Source organism: Euprymna scolopes, chromosome 15 (genome assembly GCF_053919585.1).
Source record: "Euprymna scolopes isolate OS-2025 chromosome 15, ASM5391958v1, whole genome shotgun sequence".
In the NCBI taxonomy this organism is placed as follows: Eukaryota; Metazoa; Mollusca; class Cephalopoda; order Sepiida; family Sepiolidae; genus Euprymna; species Euprymna scolopes.
Window position 1 is genome coordinate 106,137,603 of NC_136496.1, and position 20,410 is coordinate 106,158,012.

General features: G+C 35.9%; 1 protein-coding gene across 1 annotated transcript in view; it reads left to right on the forward strand.

Annotated features, from left to right (window-relative positions):
* Positions 1-338: 338 nt before the first annotated feature.
* The window catches only part of LOC145294053 (universal stress protein YxiE-like), a 29,978-nt gene continuing 9,906 nt past the window's right edge, over positions 339-20,410 (forward strand). Inside the window, exon 1 of the mRNA XM_080141044.1 lies at positions 339-1,246. Within this exon, the coding sequence (XP_079997170.1) occupies positions 1,135-1,246 (112 nt within the window). The 5' untranslated portion in view covers positions 339-1,134. The remainder of the gene's footprint in view (positions 1,247-20,410) is intronic.

Here is a 20,410-nt window from a genome sequence, read left to right on the forward strand (position 1 = left end):
AAACATAATAAGATTAAGCAAGATATAAAATTTAGACAACGGCAGCAACAACAACAAACCACTACTAAAGAACACTTTATCTTCGAGGAGGGGGGTGCGTTGTACACATTCACATAATCGATATAAATAAATCTGCGAGGTTCAATAGGACATCTTTGATTAGTTCGAATGGAAACCAACGGAATTTGTTTTTATAGCGATCATTAACCTCAGTCGTTTTCAAAATAAATAAATAAATAAACCTTGATTGTCTTTTAAAATTAATTTACGTGGGACAGCGTGGGCGGTAGGTGGAGTCGAAATAATAAAGAATACGGAAGCGAGGTATATTGAAACTAAGAGAGGAAGAGTGAGAGAGAAAGAGAGAGAGACAGAGAAAGAGAGAGAGAGAGAGAGGGGGGGGGGAGAATATATACTGTATCGAAGAATCGGCCGTCCACAGTGAATATTCCTGACACCGAGACGAGGTACGCGCGCCACCACAACTAGAAAAAAGAGCGGTATTATTAGAATTCACTCGGCAGTTATATGATTGTTGCTACTAAAGACGACAAAAAACGCGCAACGCTCGCCTTTATTGCTAGCAGTGACCCAGACCCACACAGACAGGAGAGGCGTGGGTGTAGCCAAGTGAATATATAAGTGATTGATTTTCTCCGCTTCTCAATAACTACGTCACAAGAACGATTTGATTTTTATTCTTTATTTTGCTCTTCAAAACTCAGCAAACCCGCCAACCAATAGAAATTAAAGAATACCGCTGTGTTTTGGGGGGAAACACGGTAAAAACGAACGAATTCGTCGGCTTATGGATCAGGATATCAAAGAGCAAATCGATAATTAAATCGATCGGCACCGACTAAAAATCAACAGGCAACAAGAAACCGTCAAAGACAGTAATTCGCGATTTCGGGCGCCCTATGCATTCTGGATTTTCCTGGTGTCACCAAGAGAAAAAAGGTTACAGCTAAAACAGCTGAGCTTCACGAACAATAACTTAAACCTAATTTGATTAAAAATAATATAAACATTTTAATCAAAGAAAAGAAAGGAGGCTTTTTTCTTTTCTAAAGAAAGAAAAAGAATAGTAACAACAATAATTTAAAAAAACAAAACAAAACAAAACCTTATAAAATGAGCACTCCAGTATTAACAAATGTGAGAGATATTCAATCCGAGGATTTGCCTGGACGAACGATTGCGATTGCTGTTGATGAAAGCGAGTTTTCAGAAAACGCTTTTCAATGTAAGTATTCACAATGAACTAGTGTTGCAAACTTAGCGGTTTTACGGCTAGATCTGGAGGTTTTTTTAAAAAAATCTAGCGGCTAAAATTTTTATATAACTTTTTTCTTTTTTTTTTATCCGGAGATTTTGTTTAATTTACGATTTAAAAAAATATAGGGTAATGTTGACTTGTTCTTTACCATGGGGAGGGGGTGATTCAGTCTAACGATTCGTCTCAGTTAAATCAAGACAGCTAAACATCGAACCGGGAATGAAAATGTGAAACGAAACGAAACATAGCTTTCTTATTTATTTCTCCCCCATTTTATTTTTTAGCGAATTATTATCGAAATGAAACGAAACAACTTTACTTATTTTTGGTGTATTTGGATTTCTGCCATTATTTTTTTATTCATTTATTCATTTACTTTTTTACTCTTTGAGCGATTCTCAGAACTCCAAAGGTGAGAACATCATGATGCTATCTTTTTACCCCCCCCCCAAGAAAACAGCTACAAAAATTCCCAAGCATAACGCAAAGGCAACATAAGTTATTCTTCTGTCTATTTGGATGTTTTTGGTGTTTTTACTTATTTTAAGGCGTTTTTTTTTAATTTTTAAAGTTTGAAACATAAGTAGTGCCTTGTTGTTAATTTAGAAGAACAAGATCGCGGAAATTCTTAGGAGTTTCGGGTACACCGAGTATCGACTTAAATAAACACTTAAAAATAAGTTAGAAGAGTAGTTAAAAGAACGGAAGAAGTTTCGTTTCATTTCCTTAGGGTAAGATTTCATGTTTTCGTTCTAAAATCCACTTTCGTTTCTAAACACAACTTTAAGACAAACTATTTTCAGTCCCGGAGGCGGGTAAAGAACCAGTCAACATTACCAAATATAAATAAAAGCGCATTAATATCATTTAAAATACACATTCAAAATTTAGCCAGGTAGGTAGAAAAATAACTTTTATTGCTTTTGGTAACAGTTAGTTTTGACTATTTTTTTTTTTCTATAAATTATTGTAAAAATCGGCATAAGACCGATTTGGTGCTTTACAATAAGCGCGTCGTCCTCAGAATTTGCCAGATCATAAATTTTTTTGAGACCAAATCTTTAAAAAAAAAAAAAAAATCCGGCCAAAAAGAGCCAAATTGATTATTGTAGCCAAATTTTTATAAGCAAAAAGCCAAATCGAACATTAAATTGTAAGTGTATATGCAAACATCTAAACATCTATATATTTTTCATTGCGCTTGTGTAGATTGATGATGTTTTAAACAGACACATTTCGGGTGAAAACATTATTACATGCTTACGTTTCCTGTGGAAATTACTAAACAAAAAAGTGTTTTTGACGCTATTGTAAAGAAGTACCATGACTTTTTTTAAAATCAAAAACACGTTCTGTTACTTTTAATTTTATTTTAAAAGAAGCTACAATTTAAAAAATTTTATTTTAAAAAAAAATCAATCATTGCTATTTAAATAAATTAATATTCTATTTAAATTTTATTCCAATAAATTGATTCTACAAAAACACACAAAAAAAACATGCTATTTAAATAAATTTATTATTTTTTATATCTGTTATAAATTCTGTTTTTAATTATAATTATTTTTATAATGAACAATTTTTCAATTTATACTAATTTTGGCATGTTACGCTATTCAAAGCCGCTAAAATTTGGCCTTTTTAAGGTTTGACAGAGTAATCTTTTAAGGCCAAATTTAGCCTTTTTTTTACGCTCTTTCATTACAAAAAATGCGGCCAAAAACATAGTTCATGAAAGAGCGCAAAAAAAAGGCCAAATTTGGCCTTAAAAAGGACAATCTGTCAAACCTTCTACCGCTCCAGAAGATATTTCACTATTGATGCAATTCTCTATCTATATAAAAGCCAAGTACGTCCAAGGATGGAATACTGCTGCCATATCTGGGCAGGAGCTGCTAAAAACAGCCTATCCTGCATTGACAGAGTACAAAATAGACTTCGTGAGGGATGCCCTTTTCTCTACCCTGCAACTTCTCTCCCACAGAAGAGACGTTGTGAACCTATCCTTGTTTTATCGTTATTTCCATGGCAGGTGCTCATCTGAACTCCAATCTCTGGTCCCCCCTCGCCAATCTTTCACGAAAAACACCCGTCTAGCTGAATCCACAGAAATACGAAAACGTGGCCAAGAATAAAAAATGTATAACAACTAAATGCTATCAAAAGCAAAATAAGTTACTCTTCTACCTACCTGGAAAAGGTTTTAGTGCTTTTAGTCACTTTAAAACATTTAGTCGGTTCGAAAATCATACAGTGTTTATCGATATATGTGAACAAGGCAAATGGCGGCGCGATGATCCCCAAATATGTAAAGTTTGGATAACTGAGTTAAAACTAAAAAAATATACAAAACACTGTTAGAAACCCTACCAATATATACCATGGTAATATTTTGGATGGGTTCCTAACAGTGTTTTGTATAATTTTTTAGTTTTAACTCAGTTATCCAAACTTTACATATTTATTTGTCTTTTTCACGTATATCGATAAACACTATGATTTTCGAACCGATTAAACGTTTAAAAGTGAGTAAAACCACTTGGGTTTATATTGCTATATACAATACTTCGAAAAAGTTGTCAAAAAACAAATATATAACAAATAAATGTTATCAAAGGCAAGATAAGTTACTTTTCTACCTAACTGGATATATTTTTAAAGTGTTTTTATTTAATCTAACACGGTTATTCAGCTCGAAAAACATATAGTGTTTACTGATGTATTAGAAAATTAAAAATGGCTCCGGACTCTCGGTTAAACACGGTAAGTTTGGGAAAATGAGTTAAAAATAAAAGAACTATACAAAATACTGTTAGAAACGCACTCAATATAAGTTACCGCGACATAGACTGACATATATTCGGTGGGTTTTTAACAGTATTTTGTATATATATTTTTTAATTCTTAACTCATTTTCCCAAACTTACCGTGTTCAACAGAGAATTCGGCGCCATTTTTAATTTTCCAATGCATCGATAAACAATGTATGTTTTTCGAGCTGAATAAAATGTTACATTTAATAAAAACACTAAAAAGTTATCCAGTTAGGTAGAAAAGTAACTTATCTTGCCTTTGATAACATTTATTGGCGCTTCTACAGAATTGGGACAAAATTTTGTAGTCGATAAATGGAGTTTTCAGATAAAAAAAAACAATGGTTACAACTGATTTTTTTGTCAATTCTAATAAGTTACAATGGTAACTTCTAAATTATGCAGTCGAAATCACCTAAATATTACTGAATTATTAAAAAAACAAAAAACTGTAATCGTGTTAGCAGGTGAAAAAATTCCGCCATTTTGTTTAAATCAAACCGGGAAATTACCTCCCTTTCGCATTCTCTTAGTGTTTTACGATCGTTTTCATCAAATTCTATTTTTTATTTTCTTTAATAAATAATTTTCTACCTTATCGATTTTCGTACTTTTTTGATATAATCATCTTAAAAAATACGAGGAATACGTAGATGCCATTGTCTTCATGTGAAATTCAGTTTTACGATTTCCGAAATTTGGTTCCAATAGTGTAGAAGCACCAAATTATTTGTTATATTTTTTAATTTTTTATCACTTTTTGTCACCTCTGTGGATTGTAATACAAACCCCATATAAACTATTTGTCGGCAATAATTTTACATGTGATATTCGTTTTCAGAATACCCGAAAACCTTTAAATGTAGTCAAAAACAATTTTTGATAATTTATACTAATTTCAACAGGACACGTAAGAACGTAATAATGTTTTCACCTGAAATGCGTCGGTTTAAAACATCACCAATCTGCACAAACACAATTAAAAATATATAAATGTTTATATATTTACGCACACACTCTTTGTTATTTCTTTTAACAATCAATTTAAATGTTCAAGTTGGCTTTTTTGTTGGTGAAAATTTGGCTACAATTATCAGTCTGGCTTTTTTGGCCTTTTTTTTCTGAAAGATTTGGCTTACAATATTTTTACCACCGATTTTTCCTTAGTACATGGGAAAAGTGCGGACACGTCAACAGCTGAGAAATTGAATGCTTGTTAAGAAAGAGTCGACGGATCAATTTTTCTTAATATGTGGTTTTATGCACAAAATAATATTGCATACTTAATTGTCATGTCGAAAATAGTAATATATCTAAAAATTACGAAAATTCCATTTTTTTTAGTAAAAAAAAAATCTATTGTTATAAGGCTAAAATATTGGTCACCATTAAAATATAATCTAAAATTTGCGTTCCGAGTTATGTCCCCTGTGTATGAACTCTTCACTGTCTATTTAATAATGTTTAAGAAAAATGCGATTTTACCCAATAACTTTCTACTCGATGAATTTTGTCGAGTCTATCTTAACAAGCACCAGAAATTGATTTCAAATTCAATTGCAATAATGTATGGCTTAAAAAACGAACTTTTTTTATGAAAGTAAATTTTCGTAATAAATAAAAATATAAATTAAAATTTATGGTGATTTTTTTTACTTTCTTTCCCCCTCCAACCTCACCTTTAAAATGACGACTTGTATAAGTTTTCGAGTATAATGAATATCACATAGAAATTTTGCGCATGCAAGTAGTTTTCTGGATATTAAGACCTTTATCATCCAATGTAATTCATGATCGAACTGTCGTCGAACACTCAATTAGTATCGGTATTGTATGAAACAACTGTTTTCAATTTTTTCTCTGACTTAAGGTTAGTTACTTACCTGCCTTCCGATCCGTGTTAAGAATAGGTTTTATTAATTTTTTCAAACACGTAAGTGAATTAGCTTTATTTCTTTTTTTCATTTTTTTTTTTAATTAATTTTAGGAAGTTTTTTCAACTTTTTTTTTTTTTTGAGGATCTATTAAAAGAAAATCCTAACTTCAATGTTAACCCCAGCCTAGTGTCGTCTGTCCTTTTATATTTTCTCCGACTTTCAAATCATAAACTGCTTCGTTTGTTTCCAGTTTGTTCTGTAAATAACAATCAGAAACCGGTAATTCTTTTTTGGGACACCAGCACGTCAAGACGCTAGATTTCAATCGACCATTTTGGGTTGTCAAAAAGTTTGCCAAAAAGTATGCCAGTGCTCCACATTTCATGCTGTCATAAAAACAAATTTCTACAGAAAAAAAAAATTATTTGTACATTTTTATCTAGCGAATAAACATAAAATTACATTTGAAACACCGTTATTTCTTAGACTCCAACAACAGAGCTGAAGTCGATGTTTTGCTTCTAAAACCAAACTAACTTTTTTGATAAATCTCTGTGTGGCGTACTAGGAAAATAATTTTTCTAAAGAATAAAAATGAATAAAGTTTATTTTTACAAGAATCTTTATACATTTATCTACAACTAGTAAGAGATATGTGAATAGACAATTTAGCTTACGCAAGCAAAAGGAATGAAACACTTTTAGTGGAATTAAATCGCACATGGACAATTTATCTTACTTTCCCTTGGCTACATTTTATTCACGTTTTCTTCATCAAATATGCTGGGAATAACAATTGCCACAGTCGTGAAGGATTTACATAGGTACAACTTGTTTTACTTGAAATTCAGTATTTTTTCGTTTGCATAACATAGAAGTACTAAATTCTGTCTAGCCATTAAATCTTTTTTAAAATACTATTATATGAGAAATCTTTTCCAATTAAAATCTATTGAGAAATACACATTTTTTTTATTGAGAAATACACACTTTAAATACCAATACACGTTTTTGGGATCGTTAAGTCCAAATTTTTAGTACTCAAAGTTATTACGCCGGGAGTGGATTCCATTTACCTAAATATGGAATGAAATTAACTAAGCATGGAATGAAATACGAAACCATATAGAAACACTTCTGATTTTGTCATGAAGCAATAAAAAAGATAATAAACTTTTATTTTTTACATTTCTATAAATATTTTTTAATAATCAAAATATAATTATATGGCAAGTAGGCAATGCATTGTGGATGCGTTGTCAGCAGTTCCTCCTGTAACTCTTGCTTCTCCTAATTTGTCTCTCAGCCCTTGTTCAGAACGAGTGATTTTTCTGACAAAGGGAGAAGAAAAAGCTGTATTCGAAGTTGGCAGTATTTTTGCGTGAGCAGTCATCAGAGATGTCTGAAATTTTCTATTTCTATTCATATCCTTGTAACCATGTCATTAACAAGGGTGCTGGAGGAAAACGTTTTACTGGGCGGACGTTATCCTCCTGATAGTCAGGGACCCGAACCTTGGACTAACCACTAAGGAGGCCGCCCTATCAGCAGGTGCAAACTACTGGGGCTGCTGTATTGCCATTTGGTAAATGGATTCTGGACCATGCAGTAGCTTCTGATGGGGCTTCTCGATGTCATATTAGTGGATAATTGTTACAAATTTACGTTATCATGGTCTACAAAAAAAATATTTCTTCACTTCTTTGTCTCCCTTAATTTCCCTCTCTGCTCTTCTCTAACCAAGTCTGTCGACCTATTCCATGAATCCTAAAACTCCATCATGAAAAGTCTCCAGAAAGAATACATGATTAAATCCAGAACTCCAACTTCCAATGTAGACCCCCACCACCATGCCATATCTCCTTCTCCAGCATCTGGAATCTATGTTCCAACCTTACAGAGATTGAAATCCAATGACAGGAGACAAAATCAGACCTACTCTTTCTAAGCAAAACTCGCATTGGACGGACTATTTCCCAAGATGAGTTTATAATTAAATCTCAATCTGACTACTATCGCTATGGGCATGGAATATGTGCCTACATTAGAGATGGCTTTCCATGTCATAGGTACAGCTCCAGAGAAGACCCTAAATTGCCCTATATGTGCTTTCGGATTGCACTTGCTCACATCATTGCATTTATATTTACCCTCTATTGCCCCCATAACAGCAGTTACTATCTTTAACAGAATGTCTGAGAAAATTGATCACATTCTGTCTGCTCATGTTTCGGCTCACATTCACATTTGATGATTTCAATATCCCCATTGTGGAATGGTGAGCCTACTTAAACAAGACAGATGATGAGAGGAGATTCTGTCACTATTTCTCCATTGTTTATGATCTAACTCAGATTGTTCACAAACCCACACGTGTGCATGACACTGATGATCAGTATACAAGTCTTCTAGATCTTTTTCTCACAACTTGCCCCGAGCTATGTTCATCTTCCGTTCTGTCCCCACTGGGATCTTCCGACCATGCGGTTGTCTCAGTTAAGATAAGAACAAAATGTGATAAGTCCTCCGACATAGCTCTCTATATCGATACTCTATGGCTGACTGGGATAGCTTTCATACATTTATATTAGATCAACCTCTGTGTTCCATGTTTAAAAAAATCGTGCCCTCTATAGTATCAGATCTGACAGAATGGTCAGTTGTAGGTATGGACTGCTTCACCCTTCAAAAAAATTCTAGCAAAAACCTAACAGCCAGCCATGGTTCTCTCCAGAATGTGCTGCTGTCATTGTGAAGAGAAATCATTATTTCCATTGCTTCCAACGTAATAAATGTACTGAGACTAAAGCTGCCATCAGGATTGCCAGTAACCACTGTACCTATTTACTATGCCTCCCCACGGAACAGAGTTAGACACCAGGGTCGTTTTTTAACGTGGAGAAAAGGTACAAAAATAAAAATTGCCTCAGTCGTGAAGGATTTCTCCTCCACCGAAAGAGAACAAGAAATAGAAGTTCAGCATCTGAAGAACAGATACTACACTTTGATCTTGTTCCGAAGGCCATATGCGAGAAAGTTGTATACTTAGTCCATCAAGTCCAAAGTAGCGTGGTTCCCACCAATTTTCGCAAATAACAAACAGGGTCCTGAATAGAAGTGTATGGCTCTATCCCAACTATCATCACTGGACCTGAGGTAATCTCATTAGCATTGGATAAAGCCAAACAATTTGCCAAAAGCTTTGAAGCAAATTCTACCATTTGCGATCAGGGCTGCCTACCCCCATACTTCTTCATGTGACTGAAAACACGCTACGCAACATGCAAATATCTGTGCATGATGTTATCAAGCTTATTAAAAGCTTTGGCTCCAATAAAGCAACTGGTCATGCCAGCTTCCCAATTATAGTGCTAAAAAAGCTTCAACCAGAACCAGCTTCTATACTTACGAAACTGTTTTAACGTTGTTTTAAGGAGAATTACTTCTCAACACTCTGGAAAACCTCGTTAGTACATCCCTTATTTAACAATTCAGGTGATCGGTCATCTCGCTCTCAATACAGACCATAAGTCTCCTATGTGTCATGAGTAAGTTGCTGGAATCTGTTAAATAGAGAAGTAGTCAACCACCTCAGAAAAAATAACCTCCTTAGTGACATGCAATATGATTTCTGTTCTGCTAGATCTACAGCAGATGTGCTAACAGTTATATCCCATAGGATTAGCAAATATCTTGACAGAGGCTTCCTTTCTAGGACAATTGACATATCAAAGGCCTTCGATAGTGTATGGCATAAAGATCTACTTCATAAAATCTCCAGCTACGGTATAGCCGGAAATGTCTTCTCAGTTATTAAATCATTTCTTTCTGATAAGTTCATAAGAGTAGTGGTTGATGGTCAGAAATCAGAAGCTCACCGTATCAATGCCGGAATCCCTCAGGGGTCCATCCTGGGCGTAACTCTCTTCCCGATCTATATTAATGTATTAATGATCTTCCAAATCACATTCTTAGATCATTCATGGATATTTTGCTGATGACGCTACCATTTATGGCAACACTTCAAAGGCCTTAAATGACCATGTTCTCTCTGATTCTCTCTCCTCTGATCTTGATTACGTTGTGCAATGGGGAAAAGGGTGGCTGGTTAATTTTAATGCATCTAAAACCAAGTTTCTATCTTTACATCATTAACGCTCTGATCCCCATCTGGCATCAATTGAAGTGAATGGTTCTTGTCTTGGGGAGGCTCCATATTTTGACAAGCTTTTGGGTTTGACCTTTACTACTGATCTGAGATGGAACACGTACATCAAATCTGTTGCCAAGGCTGCTGGAACAATTGTGGGATCGCTCCAATAGATATCTCACTGCTGATGCAATTCTCTACCTGTAAAAGAGCCAAGTACATCCAAGGATGGAGTACTGTTGCCACATCTGGTCAGGAGCTGATAATAGCAACTTATCCTGCCTTGAAAGAGTACAAAATAGACTTCGTAGCCTAGTGGGGGATGCCCTTTTCTCTTTCCTGCAACCTCTTTCCCACAGAAGAGATGTTGCAAGTCTATGTCTGCTTTATCCTTATTTTCATGACAAGTGCTCATCTTAGCTTCAATCTATGGTCTCCCCTGGCCTGACTTTCACGAAAAACACTCGTCTAGCTGAAACCACTATCAATAATTACCCCCACTCTTTATCTACACCTAAACCATAATGTAGATTCCATGAACAAAGCTTCTTTCTTAGAACTACACGCCTGTGGAACTCTGTTCCTTTTTCCTGCTTTCCAACTGACTACGATATGGTCTTCTTCAAGTTCAACGTAAACAAGTTCTTGATGAGCCATCCCTTTAAGTAATCCAATTTACCAAAATTCCACTATTAACAATTACTACATTTTGACTTCTGTACACTCATTAACACTTCTCCTCGAGTTACCTCTGGGCCTTGATAAGTGGTAACTCCTTTGTAAAAATAAAATTATATTTTATTTCAAAAAAGTAATTCAAACTTTCATAGTTTACATTTCTATAAATAATTTTCTGAATATTTAAAATATATTCCATTTATTCATTTTAATAAACTTTTTTTTATATAAATGGTTAAAATAAGTTTGTTTTTGATATAACGGAAGAAGTATTAATAAAAAACTTTCATACATTATTTATGACAAAATTCTGTGATAAAACGTATGAAACACATAAATATATTATTTCGAAAAGACACCATTTATAGAAATGTAAATTATAAAAATGCTTCTTTTTTTTATTGTTTAAACACAAGTGTTAAAACAATAAAAAAAATATTTATAGAAGTATATTATTTTTTTATTGTTTCATGAAAGCACAAAAAGTGTTAAAACTAAAATAATTTTTTAAAATAAATTATTTCCATATGGTTTCGTATTTCGTTTCATGTTTAGTTACTTCCGTTCTATTCCATATTTACGTGAACCGAGTCCACTTTTGGCGTCTTACTTTGAGTACTAAATTTTTGGACTTAACTTCCGGGCTTACGGTTTGTTGATGTAAAAATCGAAACATTGTGATCCGAAACGGAAAACGAAACGAGTTAATAATACCAATATAATCAAGTCCAACATAAACAAGTTCTTGATGAGCCGTTCCACTTAAGTTAACAAATTTACCAAATTTCCATTACTAACGATTATTATATTGTCCAATTAACTACTGTACACTCGCAACCCTTATCCTCGAGTGGTCTCTGGGCCTTGATAAGTGGTTATGCCTATGTAAAAAAAAAAAAAAGAAAAAAGAAAAAAAGACGGTGATCGCTCTCGTTTTCCAGATTATTTTCGGATCACAGCGTTTCGCGTTTTAGGTTTCGCGTTTTCATTACTTAATGTATAGATATTTAAAATGTATATTCCGCAATAGATTTTAACTCTAAAGGATTCCACATGTAACAATATTACCCCCCCCAAAAAAAAAACAAGCAAACAATTGAATAGATTAAATTATATGAATAGATTTCTTCATTCATTATTTTAAAAATTAAATCGATTTAACCGAATCTTTTGATGTTGATTAAACAATGTGCAAAAGGAAAAAATAATAATAACGAACAAAATGAATTTTAAATCAATAAATCCGTTCCATATATTTGTTCAGACTTAAACAATGAATTTCTGGCGTGCAATTAATTTCTATGTAGGTCAGACACGCGCGCGTGCACTGAATGCACCGATTTCATAAAATCCTTCAACTTGTTTGACGTTGACCCCTAAATGACTGCAATTGTATTTATAAGCAGACAAGAATTATTAGGCAACCCTGCACACACACACATTATATATGCCCAGCAGTCCCAGCACATAAGAAGATATCTTTACTAACATACGCATGCACGCGCACACGAACATATACACATACATCTAAATATATTCAAATCATCTCAAAATGTAGGTTGACGTTAGGGAACTAGTTGTAATTACCCAGCGTTGCTCGAGTGGAGACATATTTCACGAGGGGGAAAAAAAATATCCACGAGAAAAATAATTTGTGAAGGTGCGATTCGAATGAACGCTAAAATGTGAATGGCTTGAATAGCCATCCTTTTTCTTTCTCTGCTACAATGGGATACGTTCTCCTCTTTTCTTCCAAAAGTATCTTAGAGTTTTCACAGGAATGTGTTAACTCAATAATTTCAAACAATGGAAATCGTTCCAAACCCCAAAAGTGACCTGATCAACGAAATGAGAGTTATGCAGAGATCATACTCGGCGCACGTCGAAGGTCCTATGAAGGTATGCCCATCCCCCTGTGCCTCTTTTGTTGGGATACATTCTCCTCTTTAATTCCAAAAGCAAATTAGAGTTTTCACAGGAACGTGTTAACTCAATATTTTCAAGGAATGAAAATCGTTTCAAACCCAAAAAGTAATAAGCCTATGTCACTGCTTCATACACTCCAAGGAATTCCAGCAAAAACCTAGTAGCCAATTGTGGTCCTCTCCAGGATGTACTACTGCCATTGATTATAGAAACCACTTTCTCCATTACTTTCAGCTAAATAGATGTACTGAGTTTAAAATCGCCTTTAAGACTCAGAAACCACTGTTAAAAGAGTAATGAAGAATGCAAGAGAGTCGTATACTCAGTCTGTCAAGTTCAAAGTAGCTGAGTAGCATCTTGGTTCTGAGTTTTGGCAACAAACAGGGTCCTGAACAGTGGTGCGTTCTCTATTCCAACCATCAATTGACTTAAAGCAATTTCAGCAGCATTTGACAAAGCCAAATTCTTTGCTACAAACTTTGCAACAAATTCTACCATTTGCGATCAGGGCCACCTACTTCCTCATGTGACTGAAAACATGCTACGCAACATACAAATATCTGTGCATGATGTTGCCAAGCTTATCAAAAGCCTTGGTTCCAATAAAGCAACTGGCCTGTCGACATTCCAATTATGATGCTGAAAAAGCTTCAACCAGAACTAGCTTCCATGCTAACAAAGCTGTTACAACGTTATCTTAAGGAAAAATGCTTCTCAACACCTTAGAAAACATCACTAGTCACATTTTAAAAATTCATGTGATCGGTCATATCCTTCTCAGTACAAACCAATCACTCTCCTGTGCATCATGAGTAAGAGGCTGGAATTCATGTTAAATAGAGAAGTGGTCCACCACCTCAGTAAAAAAATAATCTCCTCAGTGACATGCAATATGATTTCCGTTCTGCTATACAGCTGATGTGCTAACTATATCACACAGGATTAGTACATCTCTTGACAGGGTCTTCATTTCTAGGGCAATTGCTCTTGACATATTAAAGGTCTTCGATAGGGTATGGCATAAAGGTCTACTTCACACGCTCTCCAGCTATGGTATAACTGGAAATATCTTCTCGATTATTAAATTCTTTCTTTCTGGTAGGTTTATAAGAGTAGTGGTTGATGGATAGAAATCAAAAGCTCAAAGTATCAATGCTGGCGTCCCTCAGCGTTCCAAGCTATCTTTCTGATCATCATCAATGATCTCCCAAATCACATTCTTAGATCATTTATGCAGACAACATCTATGGCAACACTTTAAAGGCTGGAAATGACTAAGATCTCTGATTCTCTCTTCTGGTCTTGCATGTGGTGCAATAAGGAAAAGGGTGGCTGGTTAATTTTAATGCATCTAAAACTAAGCTTCTCTTTTTCCATCATAAACGCTCTAAGCCCCATCTGGCCCCAATTGAAATGAATGGCTCTCATCTTGAGGAAACACCATGTTTTGACAAACTTCTGGATCTAATCTTCTCTCCTGCTCTGAAATGAAGTACATACATCAAATCAGTTGCCAAGGTGGCCAGAAAAAATAATGGTTGCATCATTCTACTGCTCTATCAATCGTCTATCTGTATAAGAGCCAAGTACGACCTAGGATGGAGTACTGTTCTAACATATGAGCAGGAGCTGCTCGGAGCACCATTTCCTGCCTTGACAGAGTTCAAAACCAGCTTTGAAACTTGGTGAGGAATGCACTTTTCTCTTTCCTGCAACCTCTTTTCTACAGAAGAGACATTGCTAGCTTGTCTTCGCTCTATCATTATTTTCCTGGCAACTGCTCATCTACGGTTCCCCTCGCCAAACTTTCACAAAAAATACTCGTCTAGCTAAAACCACTATCAACAATTTGCCTCACTCTCTATCTGTGCCTAAATCTAAACGTATATTCCATGAACAAAGTTTCTTGCCCTAGAACTGCATGCATGTGGAATTCTGTTGTGCTTGCCTATTTTCCAGCTGATTACAATATGGTCTACTTTAATTTCAATGTAAACAAGATCTTGGTAAGCCATCCCCTTAAATAATTAAATTATACTAGATTTCCACCATTAACGATTATTATGCTTTGTCCGGACGACTACTGTATACTTATACTTATACTCGAATGGGCTTCGGGCCTTGATAAGTGGTGACTGCCTTGTGAAAAAAATAAAAACAGATCGAACCCGGCGCACTTTGAAGGCCCTAAGAAACTATGCTTACCCCCGCCCCCTCCATGCCTTTAGGCGAGTGTGTGTGTGTGTGGGTGGGGAGATGAAACGAAAACGGACAGTTCAGCTTCAGAGCTCCATCATCTCGCTTACATCTACACACACACACACACACACACACACACACACACACACACACACACACACACACACACACACACACACACACACACACTAATAGAACAAAGTAAACCAACATGTACTTACACAATGCCACATTCTTTTTTAGTAGCACACACATATTCACACAAACCAATATATATAGACATACACATCTTTAGCCCTCATGTCTGCCTTCTTATGAAATATTTTCCTGCCAAAACACTGGTTTGCATAAACTTTCACAAATGAACATTTCTAACTAAAAATAATTTTAAACTTATCGCAAAGAAGTTCCTTTGATGATAAATGGAATCGGTGCGATCTGCCAGCTGATTGGTCAGTGTGTGGTCGGATGTGAGAGAAAATAAATCTGTATTTTAACGCTTTCTTCAAACTGAACAATTAACACAAAGATCAGATCTTTGATTGAAAGCGGAAGAATGTCTAGTTGTCGTCTGCTTTAAGTCATTATCAAATGAAGATGAAGCCTGTAATCTTTTTATCTAATGTAAACATTAAAAGGACAAATAAATTAATACTAATTTTATCCGTGATATTCATCAAAGCTATATAAATGTCTTATTGTTCAATCATGTTTTCCTTGAGTTTTTTTGTTTTTTTTTTAATATATATATAAAACTGTTCGTGTGTAAAGTTAGCACTTGCTAGCTGGTGACCCTAATATTTCTCAATGTTTTTTTTTTTTCCATTTGGACGCAGGGGGCTACTAATTGGGACCATACCTAAGAAAGATTAACAAAATGTTGGTTTACATTACATATGAACTGCTATGAACTGCATAGCAGTACAGTCAGGGAAGCAGGTAGCAGGAAGGGAATTCCAAAGTCTAGCTGTTTGAGGGAAGAAGCTATTAGAGTAGAAAGCCTTCTGGCATTTAGGGACCTCAACAGTGAAGGGGTGAGATTTTGTTGTTAAGCAAGTTTTTCGGGGATATGTACGTTGAGAAGGCACAAGTGTTATAAGTTCATCAGAGCACATTCCATTAAAATATTTGTAAAACAGGCACAGGGGTGCAATATTGCAGAGATGGGACAGGGGTGGGAGCCTAGTTGACAAATTGGGATCTATTAGATTGGAAACTCTTTTTTGGATCCTATTCATGAGGGAGAGACTAGTGGCAGATACTCAATGCATGGGCGAATGGTGGCCTAGTAGAGGTACAGGATGCTCTCAGGTGTTAGTAGCACAATACCGGGAACCCACCTTCCTTTTAATATGCATGCACGTCTGTTTAATATCCTTCATTTTCCTGGTGCTACCAGATCTGGCTGTCTAAAGATATTGGCTTCCTGAGACGAAATGCACCTAACATTGATGCTTTCTGTTTTTCTACTTCCTTTTGCAAAACTTAATTATGTTCTGCAAGACCAAAAACAAAAATAACTTTTCTCCCTTTTCCTTCTTCCCATTTCTCCTTTCTTTTTCTATCCCCCCCCTTTCCTGACTTGTTTCCTAACTTAAAAGATTTAACCGACATAAGTCCAGTTCAAACAGACAGAAGTATATAGAAGCTAGAAGTAACTGTAAGAAAGAAATAGCGACAACTAAGAGAGAATTTACTGAAACCACTAAAAAATGCATCGAAGCACAAAAATTAGGAACCCGTGACTTCTGGAAAATCTACAACAGTGTAGTAAATACTGGGTAATCAACAATTCCCCGACTATCCAACAATCATGAGGTTGTTTGCTCAGCAACCGACAAGGCTATACATGCTTGCCAGTCGGTTTGCCTCAAACCCCACAATGGACCCTTCTAACCACCCCCTCCTTGATTTTCCTTTGCAGACAGACGCCATGCTAGACAATCTGGAAATCACCTCTTCTTAGATGCATGCTATCATAAAAATCCTTGACACTTCAAAAGCATGTGGATCTGATCTCATCTCAGCTGTGCTATTAAAAAAGTGCTCCGCCGAAGTAGCTCCAGTTCTCTCCAAACTCTACAACTTAATGAATCTTGCTTTCCGGACTGCTGGAAGACTGCTCCTGTGGTACCAGTTTTCAAGAATTCTGGCAAAAGAACTGACCCATTAAATTATCGCTTCATTAGCCTCCTCCCAATGTTCGCCAAAATATTTGAGTCCCTAATTAACTAAGCTCTAGTCCATCACCTTACAGATGCTAAACTTCTGACCAACCTACAATATGGATTTAGGCAAGCCCGTTCCATAGCAGACATCCTCACTGTAATCTCTGAACGTATATACCATTCACTGGACAAAGCGGGGGAGGGTAGAGCTGTAGCTCTAGATATATCTAAGGCTTTTGACAGTGTATGGCATGAGAGTCTCCTCAGGAAAATTAGATCATACGGTATCACTGGAAGAATACTTAACATAATTAAATCCTTCTTAGATAAGAGAAAAATCTAGGTTGTCCTCGACAGTTGTACATCTAAACAATATGATATAAATGCGGGAGTGCCTCAGGGATCTATCCTTGGACCTCTATTATTCCTAATATTCATAAATGACCTCCCTGACAAAATTGTCTGTGAGATGGGTATATATGCTGGTGATACCACATTCTATAAAAGGCATGACAGGAAAACAAATGAACACATATCTAAAGAAATGGCAGAAACATTAGAGGATGTCCTCCAATCTGTAGTGAAATGGGGACAAAAATGGATGGTCACATTCAATGCTGCCAAGACTAAACTCGTTTCCTTCAATAATTACAAGAAACTTTCTCTACCACCAATAGCAATGGCCAATGACTCTTTATCTGAAAGTAAATCTTTTAAATTCCTTGGCCTAACGTTCACAGCAAACATGAGTTGGAACAATTACATTGAGAGTATTGCCAGAACCACTGCGAAGAAGGTAAGTTCTCTTTACCGTGCTAGAAAGCAATTAACGCCCGAAAATATCCTATACCTCTATAAGGCCACCATTCGCCCATGTATGGAGTATTGTTGTCATATTTGGGCTGGTGCACCTGCTACTAGTCTCTCGCTCCTAGAAAAGGTTCAAAAGAGAGTCGCCAATCTGATAGGTCCTGAACTGTCATCTAAGCTTCAGCCTCTGTCCCATCGACGAAACGTTGCATCCCTCTGCCTGTTCTACAAGTATTTTAATGGTGAATGCTCTGACGAACTGCAAACACTTGTGTCCCCACAAGGTAAACACCCTCAACAAACCGGACAGGCAGCTAAACCCCACTCTCAAACAGTAGAGATCCCTAGATATAAAAGAGCTTTCTACTCCAGTAGTTTCTTCCCTAGAACCGCTAAACTTTGGAATTCTATTCCAGATCCCTGCTTCCCAAACTGTACTGATATGCAGAAGTTCAAGTGTAACGTGAACTGACATCTTGCTGTCCAGCTCCCTACATAGTACCCCAGTAACTGTTGCCCCTGATAGTAGCCCCCTACATTAAAGTGGCAATGTGCCTTGTTTGGGGTGAAAATGTAATAAAAAAAAAATGAAAAAAAAAAAATGTACCAAACATTAATACTGTAACCCCTTTTCCTCTCCCATAGCATAACTCATTCATGTTCTGCAGGGCAGGGACCAAAAACGGTAAAATTCACTATAAAATAGCCAAACCAAACACTACAAACTATAATTGAAGATCCAAAGAGTTTGAAGAATAAAAACCTTCTACAAAATAACTGGATGCAACATGAATACTATTTCCAAAATAACTGGATTCAGCGTTAAATAACTCGAAAAGGGTTGATATGCCGTAAAACAAAACAACCAAACATGTATGACGCATAAAACATTTTTTTAATTGTAACTGTAAAACGACTAAACCAAACCTTCATTTTCTTCCTTCACTATTATGTAACTTTTATGGACAATTCATATTAATCGTCAGCGTGGTTCTTGACAATATTCAAAGATGCTAACAAGACCAAGGACCATGACGTATATTTGTATGTTTGACGTCCGGTGGACACCGCTATCATAGATTCAAAGAAATACATCATTTGTAGATGAGAAACGCATATGGATAAAGCAGGTTTTCTTATCGTTCAGTTAATATGTCTTCCCCATGAGAACAGACTGAGACCCAAGATCGGTTTTTTAATGTGAATAAAAACCAGCTCCCTAAAAAGGGACACTCTGGATTGGGATAAAAATAAAAATGGTTTCACTCTATCTATATAAGAGCCAGGTACGTCCAAGGATGGAATACTGTTGCCACATCTGGGCAGGAGCTGCTAGAAAGGACTTGTCCTGCCTTGATAGAGTTTAAAATAGATTTCGTAGCCTCGTAGGTGATGTCCTTTTCTCTTCCCTGCAACCTCTCACAGAAGCGATGCTGCGAGTTTGTCCCTGATGTATCGTTATTTTCATGGAAAGTGTTCAACTGAGCTTCAGTCTATGGTCCCCCCCCCTCGCCAAACTTGCACAAGAAACACTCGTCTAGCTGTAAACACTATCAATAATTACTCCCACTCTTTATCTGTGCCTAAACCTAAACGTAGATTCCATGAACAAAGCTTCTTTCTTAGAACTGCACGCCTGTGGAATTGTCTTCCGTTTTCCTGCTTTCCGGCTGACTACAATATGGTTGTCTTCAAGTCTAACGTAAACAAGTTCCTGATGAGCCGTTCCATATAAGCTAACTAATTTACCGAATTTCCATTACTAATGATTACTACATTGTCCAATTTCTACTGTACGCTCTTTAACCCTTATCCTCGAGTGGCCTCTTGGCCTTGATAATGTGGTGATATCTGTGTAAAAAAAAAAAAATTCCAAAAGAATTTGAGGACAGATCTAATAGCGTAGTATCAGAACAGATACTAGACTTTGAATTATTTATTTGTAAAAAATATAAAAAGACTTTTTTTTAACAAATTAGGCACAAGGTCATCAAAAATGAGGAAGTGGGTTGAGTCGGGAGTCATTTTATGTCTGCCTTACTCTTAACTGGATCCATACTGACCCATTTTTTTGCGCATCATTCTTGTCATTCTCTTGTCGTTAGTTTATTACAGCTATTAAATTCGTATTAAATGTTTAAAAACAAGAGGAAGTTAAGTTAAAAAAGTAATAAATGTTTTTATGCCTCTAATTTATGATTGTGTATATGCGTGTTACAGTGTAGTCATTTGTATGTGTGTGCATGCTGTCTTGGGGTATTTTCATGGCAAGTGCTCGTCTGAGCTCCAATCTATGGTCCCCCCCCACTCGCCAAACTCTCACGAAAAACACCCGTCTAGCTGAAACCACTATCAATAATTACCCCCACTCTTTATCCGTACCTAAACCTAAACGTAGATTCCATGAACAAAGCTTCTTTCTTAGAACTGCACACCTGTGGAACTCTCTTCCGTTTGCCTGCTTTCCAGCTTTCCAGCTGACTACAATATGGTCGTCTTCAAGTCCAATT